Source organism: Leptonotus elevatus, chromosome 15, assembly GCF_054856555.1.
Source record: "Leptonotus elevatus isolate MCC_2025b chromosome 15, RoL_Lele_1.0, whole genome shotgun sequence".
Taxonomy (NCBI): Eukaryota; Metazoa; Chordata; class Actinopteri; order Syngnathiformes; family Syngnathidae; genus Leptonotus; species Leptonotus elevatus.
In genome coordinates, this window is record NC_141253.1 from 6,131,431 (window position 1) to 6,147,357 (window position 15,927).

Genomic DNA, 15,927 nt, shown 5'->3' on the forward strand with positions numbered 1-15,927 from the left:
TTTCGCAAACTGTTTGATGTGCAATCTCAAGGGGAAGGAAAATAGCTAAGGAATGAATGCTGGCGCCAGACTCCAGGAAACCAGCTGCTCCTTAGAAGGCAGAGCAACGTGTTGTGCGCACTTCAGGATCCTCATCGTTTTTTACATTTGCGTGTTACGGTTGGAAGTTCTTCCCTATCCGGACTGCCCTCCTCCTAAAGCCAGATATTGATCTTGCAGTGAGGCAACGAACCCTGCGAGAGAGGACAGCGAAACCTGGCCCGAGTTGTCTGACTGATAGCAAACGGAATAATGGGGGGTTATTTGGCCGCGTGGGTGTCGTTCTGCGTGCTGTCCTCGTTTCTTCGGGCCTCGCGTGCTGTTGTTGAGTGCTCAGGCAAGGAAACATTGCTGCGACCGCTCCCCAGCCCTTTGCCGCAGCTGACGGACTGCTTGAAGGAATGCACCGAGATGACGTTTGCCAGGAAAGTGCAGCGACAGGACCAGCGAAATATACGGATACAGGACTCCACTCGAGGTAAAACGGCCTGTCGGTCATTTTGGCAGGGATAAAGGTTAAAAGATTGGAAGGGGGATTTGGAGGACGGGACAGGATTGCTGTGAGACTTGGTCCAGGGTGCAAGTAGGGTTCCATTTTTTGGGCTAGGGTTAGAAGGTCAAGGTATGAGTTGGCGTTAGAGACGAGTGTGGGATTTGGCTGGAAACTAGAGTTTAGGTTTTCAAGTAGGTTTAAGGCATGGGTTTAGGGTTAGAGAAGGCGTATGCAACATGCGACTTTGGAGCTCTTTAGATCCTCTCCTGTGGCTTCCCGCTGATCTAAAAAATAATCTAAAAAAAGCTGAGCCGTGATTGGTCGTTACCGGAGCCCCGAGCAACTGTTGAAAGTGGCAAAATGACCGTCAAATGTCCATGTATAGTGGGGGCACATACACCAAAATAGTTACTTCAGAAGTGTACGTCAGACTGGTTTGCCTTTTGCATTAATCGATTGACAATTCCGAAATTATGTCACAAGTCAAAATGGCGGTCGATTCGGTGAAAGAAATCTCTCCGCTCATTGAAAAGAATTGGACTTTGGATGGTTGTAATTTGATTTGTGAGGGTTATTTTGATTTTAAAATGTGATGACATGTCGTTTGACTACCATAACAATCTGTGTGGTTTGCATGATAGTCACAGGCAGAAGCAACACAATCCACAGTTTTCACCAAAAGGAAGTATTGCATTACATTGGGGAAGTATCAGAAATGTTCGGAATTGTCAATACCCAAGAAGCAGCTTTCAGTTTCAAAAGGTTTGGTGAACCTTGGTCCAGGGTAAGGTTTCAGGTTAGTGGAAGCTCCAGAGTTAGGTTTAGCAACTCCGGTCCTCAAGGGCCACTATCCTGCATGTTTTAGATGTTTCCCTCCTCCAACACAGCTGATTCAAAAGATGCTTTAGAGGCTGACCATGCATGAAAATAAACGGAATGCTGCAGTTTTTTTCTTATCTGGAGGTCTTCATCCGCCATCCCTCTTCCCAGGAGACCTTGGGGAATACTGCTGGGCCACCGCAATCAAGTGCAACGTGCACGAGAGCTTCCAGCACGCCTTCGTGGTGCTGCCCATCCACACGTTGGCCGTTACCCCGGAGCCGATGGAGGTGAGGTGGGCGGCCAACTCTCTGCACGCGCACACCGATCCCATCACCGTACCGGACGCCTGCGGCCTCCGCTACGACGTCAGCGAGCACTTTGGTCCTGGCAGGAGGGACGACTCCTTCTGTGTGGAGGTAGTCGGAGAGCAGGATAGCCCGGTAACCCTGAGGTGTCCCCCCTATCTGGTCACATTCTGGCAGAGAAGTCCGACCCCGATATGAGACGAGGGACACTCCCAATTGGGATGCGTCCAGTCATGCTGCTAATATGCCAGTGGTGGGCGATGAGTTTAGTGGCCTTCTGTGGGGATTTATAGGAATTAATCCGTTCATTCATACCACCGTTATCACATCGCATTTATAGAAACCATCAATACTATACAAAAAAAACCACGCAATATAACAACACGCAACTCTGCATCATACAATATCCGGAGCAGTTCTCAATCAATTATTATTTTGTAACATGAGCAAAACATAACATATTTAAATATTCATCATATGGGGTTCCCCAAGGGTCCGTGCTTGGTCCTAAACTATTCATGCTGTATATCACTAATTCAATTATATCTACTGTGTCTGATTTTTTATTTTTTTTAAGTTCTAATTGTTGATGACAACTTTATACTGCCTTGGAGAAAATCTCGAGCTAAAATTATCTATTCATGTGTTTTTGTTTTGTTTTTATTTTGGGATACATTACTGTTTATGAATAATCTACTAGTGTATTAACATGATGGTGTATATATGGAAAAAGGGGTAGGACTAGATATGTTTTTGTACTTCCACCTTCTTCCTCTACATACATAAACTGCTTTATTGATATTTTCAAATCAAAGATAGAAAAATGCTGACATCGAGGGCCAGCGTTTTGCAATCTGATTGGCTAAAGACACTGCTTAAAGTTGAAGGCCCTGGGTAGATTTGATTGACTTGGCGACACATAGAGGCTGAAATTTGAAATAAACGCATATTAGAATTTAGGTTTCTGTTCTGCAAAGCCATTGAAGGTGGTGTTAGCTTTCTGCAATTGATTACAATTGTTTTTTTTAATGAGTGGGAGTAATGGCAGGAAATTTTCAATTTAAGGTTTGTGTTACATTTAACACTTTTAATGTCACTTTTAATTCCAAGTCTGTTGAGTAAGTAGCCACTTTATTGCACCGTGAGTGTAGTTTAATGGAGAAAGTGTTTTGATTTTGTTTTTAAAATGATTTAGTTTTAACTACTATATTGCAGCAGGTTGTATTTTTGTAACATATGAATGTAAGAATTTAACAAGCCGATTTGATGGAAAAGTTCTCGACTAAATGAATGTAAATAGTTACTGCTAGTGGTAATTCTGGGTTATAATAATAACAATTAATTCAGGTTATTTTTTTGTTCCGTTTGATAAATGTGTTTCTGTTAAATTCATTGATTATAATAATAAAAATCTATGCAAGTACGTGTAATATTTTCCGCCATGCAAACAGTGGGTGTTTTTGTGTGCTTGTGTGTGTGTGCGTGTGTTTGTGTCTGCGTGTGTTTGCGTGCGTGCGTGCGTGTGTGTCTGTGGCCGTTTTTGCCGTGATCAAAAGTGTTTCATAACCCAAAATCATCATTACGTAAAAGAGTCTAATGAACTAATTATAAGTCATTAGAGGAATAGATTGCTTTGCTTGCAAAGGAAATCAACAAATGACATAAGACTGCCATCTTGTGGTTAATTCAGGAAGTGTCTTTTTATTCATTCAAAATATGTGTATACATCGACAGCATTTATTTTACACACATTATGTATATAACACACACGTGTACAATATATAGACACATATATGCATACTTTTGCACATACGTATATATTCACACATTTGCATTTAGTTATTTTAATAATAATAATAATGCATTATATTTATATTCAAGACATTCAAGGACACCATACAATTTAAAAAACTATTTAATTAAAAGCACTGTTTGAAAAAAAAGAAAAAGGGATGGGGTTGGGCTGGTCGCAGTGCAAAGTGGCATTAAGTTAGGTAGGCAGTTTTAAACAAGTGTGTTTTGAGTTGAGTTTCACGCATAAACATACAGTACTTACTCTTTCACACCCTGACTGATTATGTGTCCATCTAGTTTCCTTGCTTGTACTTTGTGCTATATTTTAAGTGCTCAGTGACCGAATGAACTTGATCCAAATTTGCTCTTTCATCTTTATGTCACACACGCTCACCAATCATCAGGCTCGCCTCAGCCAACACTTGAGGTTTTTTTGTAATTTTGTTGCTTTGAATGAAAAGGACATTTTGTGTGGAATATCACAGTATCATAGCTTTGACTCATCGATGTATTTTATTAGTGTGTGTGTGTGGACCTTTAAGCTTTGTATTCGAGGACTCCTGGGCCCTGGCCATAATAAACGTTGTGACGTCACCAACACTACAAGCTCATGGCGTTCCCTACATAGCCGAGGACTGAGGACTGCCTCCCGGATGTCTTAAGTTTTGACAGCTCCCTGCTGGACGCCAGGGACCGGTATGGCCGGGGTATTTCCTGGCGACGTGTCCCCGGCCGTTCACCTGTAAGACTCACACTTTGTTTTTGTTTTTGGACGCGTTACTTCCTCATGCTGCGCCTAGCTTCCACGCTAGCATTGCGAACAAACATAGGATGCTACTTGCTAGCAATGGGCATACGTGGCTAGTGGATGTTAGACATTTTTTTGTCACAGTCTAGTTGTTTTGTTGACACTTTCATATTGACTTTTTTTTTTTTTTTTTAGCCAAGTGGCTAGTGTCTTTGGGTTGTGTTTTTGTCGGGTAATCGACTGTCAGGTTAGCTAGCCTCGCATTGCTTTCATTGTTTATATAATGGCGATCTGAACGACCCCGTTCACGTGGTGTGACCTCAACATGACTTGATCCAGCTCTCTGGAAATCCGGGGGAGGGAGAGAGCCTTCATCCACTGATGTTCCAGCCGCAAGTTTACTGCCAAATAAGTGAAGATGTGTTGGTTTCAAATATTACTGATCGTCGGTCTTGTTGCCTGGGTGAGATGTCAGGACAATCAACACATGACAAAAGAGGAGAAGAACACAATCAGGTCAGACACTTTGGGCTTAGAACAGCTTGGAGTTACTGTCAAAAGTATTTTTATTTTGATGTAAGTTTTCTCTCTTCTTTTGTAGGGATCGAATTGTTGAGATGTTCGATCATGCTTATGGCAGTTACATGGTAAGTAGAAATTACTATTATTTACTATACTTATGACATTTCCTGTGTGTTATTGTTGCTTCGCTATAGACTACAAAATCTTCCAACTGCTGCCTTGGAATGGAACTTTGTTGTAAACCAGGGCTAAACCGATGAGGCCAAGACCAAACTACTATTACTACTATACCATACTGTACTAATGTATAAACTATAAAGATAGACTCAACCAAAGAGATCCTGTATATCAACATGAAGTTGCATATTTTGTTCTGCGTTCCAGAAATACGCCTATCCAGCAGATGAGCTGATGCCTCTAAGCTGCAGAGGGAGAGTACGAGGCCAGGAGCCTAACCGTGGAGACATCGATGACTCCTTGGGGAAGTATGTATATTTGGGCTGCAATGATTTGTCGAGTGGCGCCGAAAATTTTATTACAAAAAGATTGAGCATAATCTTTGCCTTGAAACTTTGTAGGGATCCTTTTTTCCACAGGGACTATATAATGTTTTGATGCATGCACACACACCACTTTGTAAAAAAAATAATTTGGCACGATGGTGGTGAGCCAGGAGGAAAGAGCCCATGAAAGACAGGCAATGTCAAAAATGTGATTATTATTATTTATTTTTTTACATTACATTGTGACTGCCAACACAAGGCAACATATGAATGTATGCTAATTTGGTGTAGCCCGCCATCACTAATAGAACATATTGTAATGCCCCCAGGGTTGAACACAGCTGCTGCTGTAAACTGCTCATTTGCTGACACCCACGGCACTTACCAGTGCAGGCCCCGCCTTTTGAGCCATGCAAACGCAAAGTCATAGATACCACAGTAAAGTCTTAATTCATCCTAATCTTACTGAGAAATTTTTAGAAAATTTTGTGCTTCCGTCTTTGGGGTAAAAGTTTGACGGAAGCTCTTGTTGGTACACATAATGCACAAAGCAATGTTCTTAAAGGAACGTTTGTAAAGGTTTGGTGTGAATGAACTTGACCTGAACCCATCAAACACCTTTGGGATGAACTACAACATAAATTGTAAGCCTGGATAAGGTTGTGACCTTTTTCCTTCCCATTTTTCCAGGTTTTCACTTACACTGATCGATACTCTCGACACCCTGGTGGTGAGTTCTTGCTTGCTTCCTTTGTTCTGTCTCTTTAGTTTTCCTAAAATATGATCCGCTCATGACATTCGTCCCTTTGTGTCTTTGTGTTCTGGAAGGTGTTAAACAAGCTGGATGACTTTGAAGATGCCGTGAGGAAAGCGGTGCGGGATGTGCGCCTGGACAATGACGTGGTGGTATCAGTGTTTGAGACCAACATCAGAGTTTTGGGGTATATATGCTAACTTTGTACATGCAATACAAAAAAACAAAACAACAGAGCCGCGGAGTTGCACTTTTCCTGACTTCACTGAATTATTCCAGGGGGCTTTTGGGGGCTCATGTGATGGCTGACCTACTCCGTCAGCGTGGTGGGAGGATGCAATGGTATGATAATGAGCTCCTCAGCATGGCTACGGAGCTCGGCCATAGGTTGCTACCTGCCTTCAACACCTCAAGTGGCCTTCCTTACCCCAAGGTACTACACTTAGAATTCACAGCTTTGGTTTAAGCTCTCACAACCTGACAGCTAACTCCTTAAGGGGGAAGTCAACCCCCAATAACTTTCTTGACAGTAATATTTTCGAAGCTAAGCAGCAAAATCCAGCCGTTTTTTTAATCAATATCAGAGGGCGGCCATTTTGCCACTTGCTGTTGTGGGAAAATGACATCGCAGTTGCTCGGGTCTCAGGTAACAGACAATCACAGCTCAGCTTCAGAAAACAGGTGAGCTGTGATTGGTCGTCGCCTGAGCCCTGAGCAACTGTGTTGTCATATTCAGTTGATGGCAAGTAGCAAAATGACCGCCCCCTGAGATGGATAAAAATGGCTGGATTTTGCTTCATAACTCATATTCCATAAATGTAATATTAATCAGAATGTCATGTTTAGACTAGTGAGGTCACGTATAGCATATTATTGTCAAGAAATGTTTAAGGTTGACTTCCCCTTCAAAAATGACTTGCTGTGTCCGGTTGCAATGATCACTTCAACCTGAGTACAGTGCATCAAGAATTTTTAAAATTGGAAGATGGGTTCTGAAGAATTTTTGTTTTTTTATGTTGGAAAATTTTGTCTTTTTTTTCACCAATACAAAATCCGGTCAAAAAACATATTCAAATCACAGTAAAATGGTATGACATAATTATTTCTCAGCGCTCTACTCGACCTGTTTGTTTGGTCTTCTACTCGGGGAACTAACTCCCTTTCCAGGTTGTGTGACAAGTTTTAGTTTAAAATATCCACCATTCCCTAAAAAAAAAAAAAGCCACATAGATGGCAGCCACTTGTCATGTTGCTACTTCATTCACATCTTAGCTCTGGTGAATGTTTCAAAATTGAAAGTGACACATTGAAAAATCTTTTATTTCTAGGTGAATCTGCGTTATGGAGTGCAGAACCCACTTTCACGCACAGGGACCGAGTCGGACACCTGCACTGCTTGTGCGGGAACAATGATCCTGGAGTTTGCAGCCCTGAGCAGACTGTCAGGAGAATCTGTGTTTGAGGTACTTAGCAAAAACTCTTTTGTTTTGACAAGTAGCAGTTTTGCCAAAGGAGTCATTCAGGTAAAATATATTTTTTTAAAGTGTGTTTTTCTTCTTTTGTGCATACTCAACTCGGCTTTGCAACCATTGCTGCGTACATAAACCATAACATAAAAACAAAAAATAACATAAAACACGAAAATAATGCAGTCTCATGATGAGTCAAAATTCATAGATAAATGCACCTCACAGACCAATCATGTGCATTCTTCTAACTGACGGTTATTTAAAAAACAAAACAAACATCTTACTGTTTTATAGGACCATGCCCGGAGAGCTCTGGATGTCCTCTGGGAGAGGCGACAGAAAGGAAGTGACCTGGTCGGGACTGTCATTAATATCCATAATGGGGAATGGGTCAGACGTGGTGAGGCGATGTGAACGCACACACACATACATGCACACGTACTATACTTCCTCATATAGAGGATCGCTACACGATTTTGCTTACTGCCATGTCACTCACCAGGCCAGCCCCCACCTTTTTTAAAGACACATACATTTAAACTCACAGATATTCTAGTTGGAACGTGAGGATGTCGACCTCAAGTGAACAACATTGATGGCTTATGCTGTGTCATATTAGCCGAATATGCTTTAGTATTCCAAGCTGCTCAGTAGTAATCTGATCTGAATTTGTGTTTGCAGACAGCGGAGTTGGTGCTGGCATCGACTCGTACTATGAATACTTAATGAAGGCCTACATTCTTCTGGGAGACGATGTTTTTTTGGAAAGGTTTAACGTTGTAGGTTCTCCATTGTAATTTTCTATTCAAGCACCTCTCTATTGCCCCCCCCCCCCCCGCCTGTTTATGGTTTGCGAGTTAACATTCTCAGTGTTAACCAACCGTATTTTTCACCATGTTTGCCCTGTACAGCACTACAGTGCCATTATGAAGTACATCAGTCAGCCTCCCCTGCTGCTCAACGTGCACATGCACAACCCGACTGTGAGTGTGCGGAGCTGGATGGACTCGCTGCTGGCGTTTTTTCCTGGCTTACAGGTTTGTTCGTTATTGTTTTTTGAAAGAGTCACAAGTAACTGTTGTCAAAACATCAGTAGCTGTCTTTATCATTTTGCACAGGTTTTGAGAGGAGATCTGAAACCAGCCATTGAAACCCATGAGATGCTGTACCAAGTCACCAAACAGCACAAGTTTCTTCCAGAGGTAAAAAAAAATAAGATACAAATACAATTAAAAGGTCCTCAGTGTATTTCTCAATGTGTGATTGTACACAGGTCAATCCAATAAATTAGAAAATTAAGAGTGTTTTTTTTTTTAATATTACACAGCTTCATTTAAAACCACAAAATACTTTCCAGAAGACAAATTCCTACCTAATTTCTATATTTTGTTTTTGTTTTTTATCACCGGTATTCTCTTGTAATATTGAAGTTTCTTGAGATGGGGAATCTTTGGTTTTCATTAGCTATAATCATCAAAATGATAATGAAAAAAATCATGAAATACATGTGTAGTGCATTATACCAGGGCTATACATTAATAGTGAACTGAGGCCATTACGTGACTCTCTTGGGCCATCCCAAGTTCACAAGTTCAACTAGGCCAGCACAAATTTCATTTAAAAATACAATAAAATCAGCATATTTTTCCTTTATTTTATTTTATTTTATATTCAGTATTCAATATTTCGATTTTAGCCAACTCAAATGGCTCAATCATTATGAATCTTTTTACTGTGCTGTTTATATTTTCTTCAGTCTACTTCATGGCGATGTATCTGGACTAATAGTTATTTTGATTATTTTCTCTGTAGGCTTTTACCGCAGAATTCCGAGTTCACTGGGGCCAACACCTCCTGAGACCAGAGTTTGCAGAAAGCACCTACTACCTCTATAAGGTAACCAAGCTGACTGATAGTAACCATGTTATGTAGTGCAGTGATTCTCACATGAAGAAAAAAAAAATCGTAAAATTGACAACATTTTAAAACATACATGCAGCCTGTTCTAAATACAAGTACTGGTACAGTAATATATAATGCATTTGCATTTCATTGTAAAGAACGGATCATTTTAAAATATTTAAGTCCAGTCTTTATTTAATTCTAAGAACCACTGATGATGATATTAATAATAATAATAATAATAATATTAATGGTAAGGACTGAATTCAAGATCCTCTTCTGCAGGCCACCGGCGACCCCTACTACCTCAGAGTGGGCCAGTCCATTGTGGAAAAACTCAATGCTTATGCCAGAGTGCCTTGTGGGTTTGCTGCTGTGCAAGATGTCCGCACTGGGACACATGAAGACAGGTACTGTCCTTACCTTACTGGGCAAGCTCTGGTCACCATGTAAAAGAGCGCCTTAATTGATTCAACTGTTCTTATTGTTCTTCTTATTGGGCTGGTCAGCATGTAAAAGTTAATGAGTCTGAGAAGTTCAGAAGTTGTAACCTAACTACAATAAAGTAAAACTACTCACCATTTGAAGACAATTGACGACAGTTAACAGGGGCAGAAGGTTTTATGGAAAAAAGGGTAAGTTGCTGCCATCTCGTGACACCTTTGTGATATGACAGGAAGTACTTTTATAGTATGACAAATTGATAGACAAAATACAAAGTGGGTAATCGCACAAATGCTACTTTTTCTTTGTTTGCTAGGTGCAAATATTGAAAGTATGACCGGTGAGCGTATTGTGTCGTTTTGCAAGTGTAAACAAATAAAGTTAATTAGTCAAAACATTTCTATTTTATGCATAGGATGGACTCATTCTTTCTGGCGGAGATGTTCAAATACTTGTACCTGCTGTTCACGGAGAAGACACAGCTTCCCATCAATATTGACGACTACATCTTTACCACGGAAGCCCACCTTCTACCCGTGTCTCTTTCCACCTTGCAGCCATCTTGCCAAGGCAACAAAACGGTCAGTGGGCTCATCGATGGCAGACGCATATCAGCAGTCGAGCAAAATGCAGCTGTTTCTCTTAGTGGACCAACAAACAGGGCTGATCTCAAATATGCCATCAACTGTTGGTTGTGCATCAGTAAAGTTGTTTCCAAGTTTGAAAATTAACACTGGAGCAGCACCAGACGCTCCACTTCCCGTCGCCGTTGAAATACGTAATAGACAAGATTACTTACGTTGCTTGATTGTACAGTACAGATACTGCTGCAATGTTGTTAGTTGGAGTGTGTGTTGAAACTTGTTTGCACGATGCTTTAGGGAACTCATGCCGCCTCCCATGAAGAGGATCTGTTTACATACACCTGCCCGAGCACAGACACATTGTTCCCAAACAACCCTTCGTTTGCCAAAAGCATCCGGGACAGCTACAAGTATCTGACGGGCGTGGGGCGAGCTGTCCACCCCTTACCAATCAGGTGGGACTTTTCGTTTTTTTGAAATGGAGGCTGTTTTCCTGTTCTGTTTTTATTGTGACGTTTAATGTTTGCGCACAGAGAAATTGAATTACCACTTCATGATAGTGGCATCGAACCAGTGGAGTTCCTGAAAAGGATGGGCATTTCTCTCACTCCACTGAATCATTTCAGCACTGGAGACACCAGCAAGGTACTTCAAGTTACTTGGTGCTGGGTTTAACATGTGAACAACACAGAGTACAACTTTGCAAAAAGCTCAAGCATAAATCTACTTATTTTTTTATTTTTTATTTTTTGGAGCACAAAGAGGTGTACCGGATGAAATTTGTGGCTGAGGTGAGGCAAACACTTGAGGAGGAGGAAGTGGTGCCTCATGTGGTGCAGCTTATATCCCCTCCATTTCTGGGGAGGACCGTGCTTACGGCGGGCCCGGCCAAGTTTGGAACGGACCTGACCAAGCGAGAGCACGGCGTAAGTTTCTCATGGCACAATTAGACATGGCTGATATTTAGATTATGACGGTATGATGACTCTCATTGAAAATATTGCAGTCTTAAAAGTACAGCTCTAAAATTACTACAAAAAATATTTTGTAAATACATTTTTTTTCCTATTTAACACATTCTATTTTATTTTTATTTTTTAAATGGCCTGGGAGCAAATCGGGGTTCAGTGTTTTGTTCAAGGACACTTCGACATGGTTACCAGGGGTGAGGATCGAACCCACAACCTCACGAATGGGAGACAGCCACTCTACCACTAAGCCATGACACCCCTCTATTTTATTTTTTAAAGAAAATTTTGAATATTTGGTACAGAAGAAATGTTAAATACTTTGCTGCCATTGACAAGCATAGACGTCAAACAGCCATTTTTTTACTGTGAATACGTTAAATGGCTTACAGACATTAACTTTAAATTCTAGAAAAATAAAATAGATTTCAAAATTAAATGGTAAATAAAAAGTACCTGTAAAAGTATTATTGAATCAAAGAGCCTTGTCTTCAATTGTCTTCAATCAAACTTTATTTATATAGCACTATTCATACAAAAAGGAAACCTCAAGTGCTTTACATGAATTAAAAATGACCCCACGCCCACTTAAGCGATCTTTGAACTTTGAACATGCCATACTTTCTTGACATCAATATCCTCTCACTTTTGACATCCACTGTTGTTCTTTAACATACTCTATGTGGCAGGTGAAGGGCAGCATAGCAAAGGCGTCCCCTTACCCAGCATGCGGGCCACTAAAAAATCCAGCTGAGCTTAAAGGCCACATTGCCCTGGCGCTGCGCGGCGACTGCATGTTCGCAGCAAAAGCACGCCGGCTGCAGGAGGCGGGCGCCATAGGAGTCATCTTCATCGGTGCGCCTCAAGTCATTTTCACTGCAGTCCGGAATTCAAATGCAATCTTCATCAATATTCCGTCATTGTCTTTCTTTAGACCACAGGGAAGGAAGCAATAGCGAGGAAACGCCGCTCTTCCAGATGGTCGGCGACGGCGGCTCCACCGATGACATCGCCCTGCCGTTGGTCTTCCTGTTCAGCCGCGAGGGCGCCGTGCTCACCGCAGCCCTGGAGGAACACTGCAATGTAGAAGTGCTGCTGCTGCCTAACGAGAGGCAGCTGGGACACGGTGAGACGAGAGGAAAAGATTGTCAGTGTTCAACTTGTTATTGCTATTTAGAGTCCCAGGGCTGCAACAAATAATCAAATAACATGAAAATTTTGATGGAGGGCTGGGTATCGATTCTAATTTCCTCAATTGATTCGATTTGATTTTGTTGTGGTTTTTTTTTTTTTTCGTTTCAATCATATATTGATTAATTATGGCGCATCCATTCTTCTTAAATGTCAAGAACATGATAAAAACTCCACAAATAATTCCAAAGTACATTTTGCGGAGATAGTAACTGGTCAAATGATTTAGTTCATGAAACAACACGTGTTATAATCACTTAAGTGTTACACAACCCTTGACATCACCAAGGATGAGGTGAAAATATTTTCACAATCTAATTCAATAATTGTAAATATTAATACAAAAGATTCTGAATTGTCTTAAAGTGCAATCAGTCAGGCCTTTCATAAATGTAAGAAAATACTTTTAAATTCATGTGAACAGTAAATAAATAAATAAAACAGTAAGGTACAAAAAAAATGTGTGAATGTATGGGAAAAACGTATATATAAAATAATCCGTTCATGTTTTATGAATCGATATCGGGCTTGAAAAGGAAAATTGATTTGATTTGATTTTTTTTAAACCTAGCCTCAATTTGATGACAAAAAAGGTTGAAGCAAAATCTCAGGGATTGTTTTATTTAATTTAATTTTTTTTTACCATTGCTAGTTAGAACGTAATAAACAAAAACATTACCACATTTACACATGAGCTGTCGATAGCCACAACTCGTGCTAAAGTCACTGCAGTTAACAGCCAGCCAACGTGAGACTCATTCACCGACACCCACGTCACTTACCAGCCACGTTGTGCTTTTTAAATCTATACTCACCCTGTCGCAAATACTACAGTGGAACAGGATGTCGACACCAAGTGGACAACAATAAAACTTTCACCTTGCATGGATTTTCAGTTTTCATTTACTCAGTTTAGCAATGGCATAATAGGGAGAATAAATGATTTTAAAAATATATACGTTTGCAGTTTTTGGGGCCATGTCTTTTTATTAATGACTGAAAACAAGTGGGTTATTTTGCTCAGTTATTATTCAACAAACAGTATTAATCACAATACCGTGTTTAGACTAGTGTGGGCATATACAAAGAAAATTTGCTGTAATGTTGAGAGCCTAAGCCTTTTTGTTGTCTCTCCATGTTAATATCCAGGTAAGACAGACCAACCTGTTCTTAACATTAAACTGAGACTTTCTGAAGATGATGACCAGGAGGAGGAGGAGGAGGAGGAGGAGCAATCCATTATGAAGCTGCTTCTTGACGAAAGTGAAGATCTCCAATGAGATGAACATGAGCAGCATACGTTGCACTATACAGTAGTGTGTGCAAATGAGCCTTACGCACTCACGTGTCAAAACACGAAACCGTGCCGCTGAATGAATCTCGACCGCAGGAGCCTCAGAGAGCGGACGGCCACGCGCTCACAATGGCAGTGAAAATGGAGCTTTAATGCTCCCTTTTTGAGACGAGACAAAAGTAGGTCAATCCAGGCCAATGCTGTTCTCACAGTTTATTATTCTGGGCTCGTGCTGCCTGATGGAAGCTCCCGTGTCGCTCTTGTTGGTCTCGACAACTCACTCGGGACTTAATATGATACCTCACCTTCCAGGAGGGTTCATGTACGGTAGTTCTTATGCAATGTTTTAATCTAGATTTTGCACCTTTTTTCTTAAGTGTTAATTAAAAAGAAATACTAGCTGGGATGTTAATTAATGTTTCAATACGTAAGGTAAAAAAAAGAAGTGTAATTTGTATTTGTACGCAACTTCAGGGAATTTCACGAGTATTTTATTTCTGTGATTACGAATACGTGTTGGTATTTTCTTCACTGAAAGACATAATATTCCAGTCACTTGTGACAATACATCCACCATGTTATTGTCCTTACTAGGTCACATTCCAAGAAAGGAAGAAGTGGTCTTGTATTTTCAGGCTTTGCACAATTACGTATTTTCCCAGCTACTAAGTGTGCAATCTTTATTATATTGAGTTGAAATGATTCACATTACATTACAATTTTCAGATTTATTATCAGGTTAGTTCTTGATGCTAAAAAAGGAGTATTAAGGCCACACTTGGGTGGAAAAAGGACAATTACAAGACTAAAATAATGTGATGACTATTTTTAAAATGGTAACACTTTTCCTCTGCTAATTTTTCAACTTTATTGGCCAACATTTTTACTTGTAATAGTTGGAGTTTAGTACTTACTTACTTACAAATTTATTTTGTTTGTAATATTACAACTTTGTGCTCATAAATTTAGGACTATATTCTTGTAATGGACTATATGCCACGGAGGAGGCGGAACTTCCGACTTTCGGGTTTTCACCCATCAACTTTGCTTCCGTTTCCGGTATGCGACGTGTGGTCCGCGTCCCAGTACTTGCACTTTCACCTTTGCGCCCCATGGTTGCGCGTTCCCGTCGGCAGGTGCGAGGTTGCGAGTGTGTAGTGTCTGTCTCTGTGGCCGAAGCATTTCGCCCTTCCGCCTATGAGCGGGAGCGCACGTTTGGGGGGGCGCAGGGGTGGGGGCGCGAGTGTTGGAACGTGGCCAGCATTGGCCGGAAACGGCGCTGATGTGTAAAACCCAGAAGTCGGAAGTCCGTGGCATCTACCCCATTCTTTTTTTTTTTTTTTTTTTTTTTTAACAGTGTGGCCCTAATAATCATTATTGAAAAGCAGCATTATGCAAGAAGTTAATTAGTCATTTATGAGGTTTTTGAATTGTGTTGAAGTTTGTCAATATTAAATTTGAACATCTCAGTCCGGTCATTAGAATGCCAGAATGATGCAAAGACTGTAAAGGCTATTTTCCAATTCATAATTAATAGGAAGCTATTCAACATAAATGTGTAGTTCTCATCCAGTATGTTCATTATGTTGCATGTTTGGCTTGTGAAGAATATAATTTTTTTTCTCTCCTTTTGTTTGCACAGTGGAACTTTTCCATCATGCTGCTGATTTTCAAGTTTTTGTTGTTAGTGTTGTTCACTAATCCTTATGACAGAATGCATCTGCATTGAGTGGGAATTGAACAACATTTATACCTCAGGACTGTGCTTGTTGCTGTTCATGCATAGAAATTGATAAGTAATATTTTTCTTGTTTTTGTACTGCAGTCAGCAGTTTCCTGAGCTGTCATCTGTGGCTGAAATGTGCCAAAAGAAAAAAAAAAAGCATAAAAGGCTCCTTTCTCAGAGCAAAGGCAGTCAATAAATAACAAATTATGATCTCTTTTTTTTTGTTTTTGTTTTTTGTATTAATGCACAATATTCTACTGTATCACTGTCGAGATTTGGCGTTGTGCTGATAAGGTGCAGCAAACAAAACATGTGGAATAATTCACACACTGACCACACCGTGTTTATGTAATGGACAGTGACATTATA

At 40.5% G+C, this 15,927-nt stretch overlaps 2 protein-coding genes across 2 annotated transcripts; both read left to right on the forward strand.

The window, feature by feature from the left end:
* Positions 1–76: 76 nt before the first annotated feature.
* Positions 77–3,082, forward strand: LOC147161763 (uncharacterized). Its single transcript, XM_086096515.1, has 2 exons — positions 77–517; positions 1,523–3,082. Exons 1-2 carry the CDS (start codon positions 292–294, stop codon positions 1,855–1,857), a joined length of 561 nt encoding a protein of 186 aa, XP_085952641.1. The 5' UTR covers positions 77–291; the 3' UTR covers positions 1,858–3,082.
* Positions 3,083–4,028: 946 nt separating this feature from the next.
* Positions 4,029–15,774, forward strand: LOC147161764 (ER degradation-enhancing alpha-mannosidase-like protein 3). Its single transcript, XM_086097109.1, has 21 exons — positions 4,029–4,195; positions 4,541–4,717; positions 4,803–4,848; positions 5,108–5,208; positions 5,917–5,956; positions 6,055–6,167; positions 6,260–6,413; positions 7,309–7,443; positions 7,744–7,849; positions 8,131–8,228; positions 8,361–8,486; positions 8,568–8,651; positions 9,262–9,345; positions 9,637–9,761; positions 10,211–10,376; positions 10,677–10,834; positions 10,913–11,024; positions 11,135–11,305; positions 12,037–12,202; positions 12,282–12,473; positions 13,688–15,774. Exons 2-21 carry the CDS (start codon positions 4,620–4,622, stop codon positions 13,816–13,818), a joined length of 2,406 nt encoding a protein of 801 aa, XP_085953235.1. The 5' UTR covers positions 4,029–4,195; positions 4,541–4,619; the 3' UTR covers positions 13,819–15,774.
* Positions 15,775–15,927: the final 153 nt, after the last annotated feature.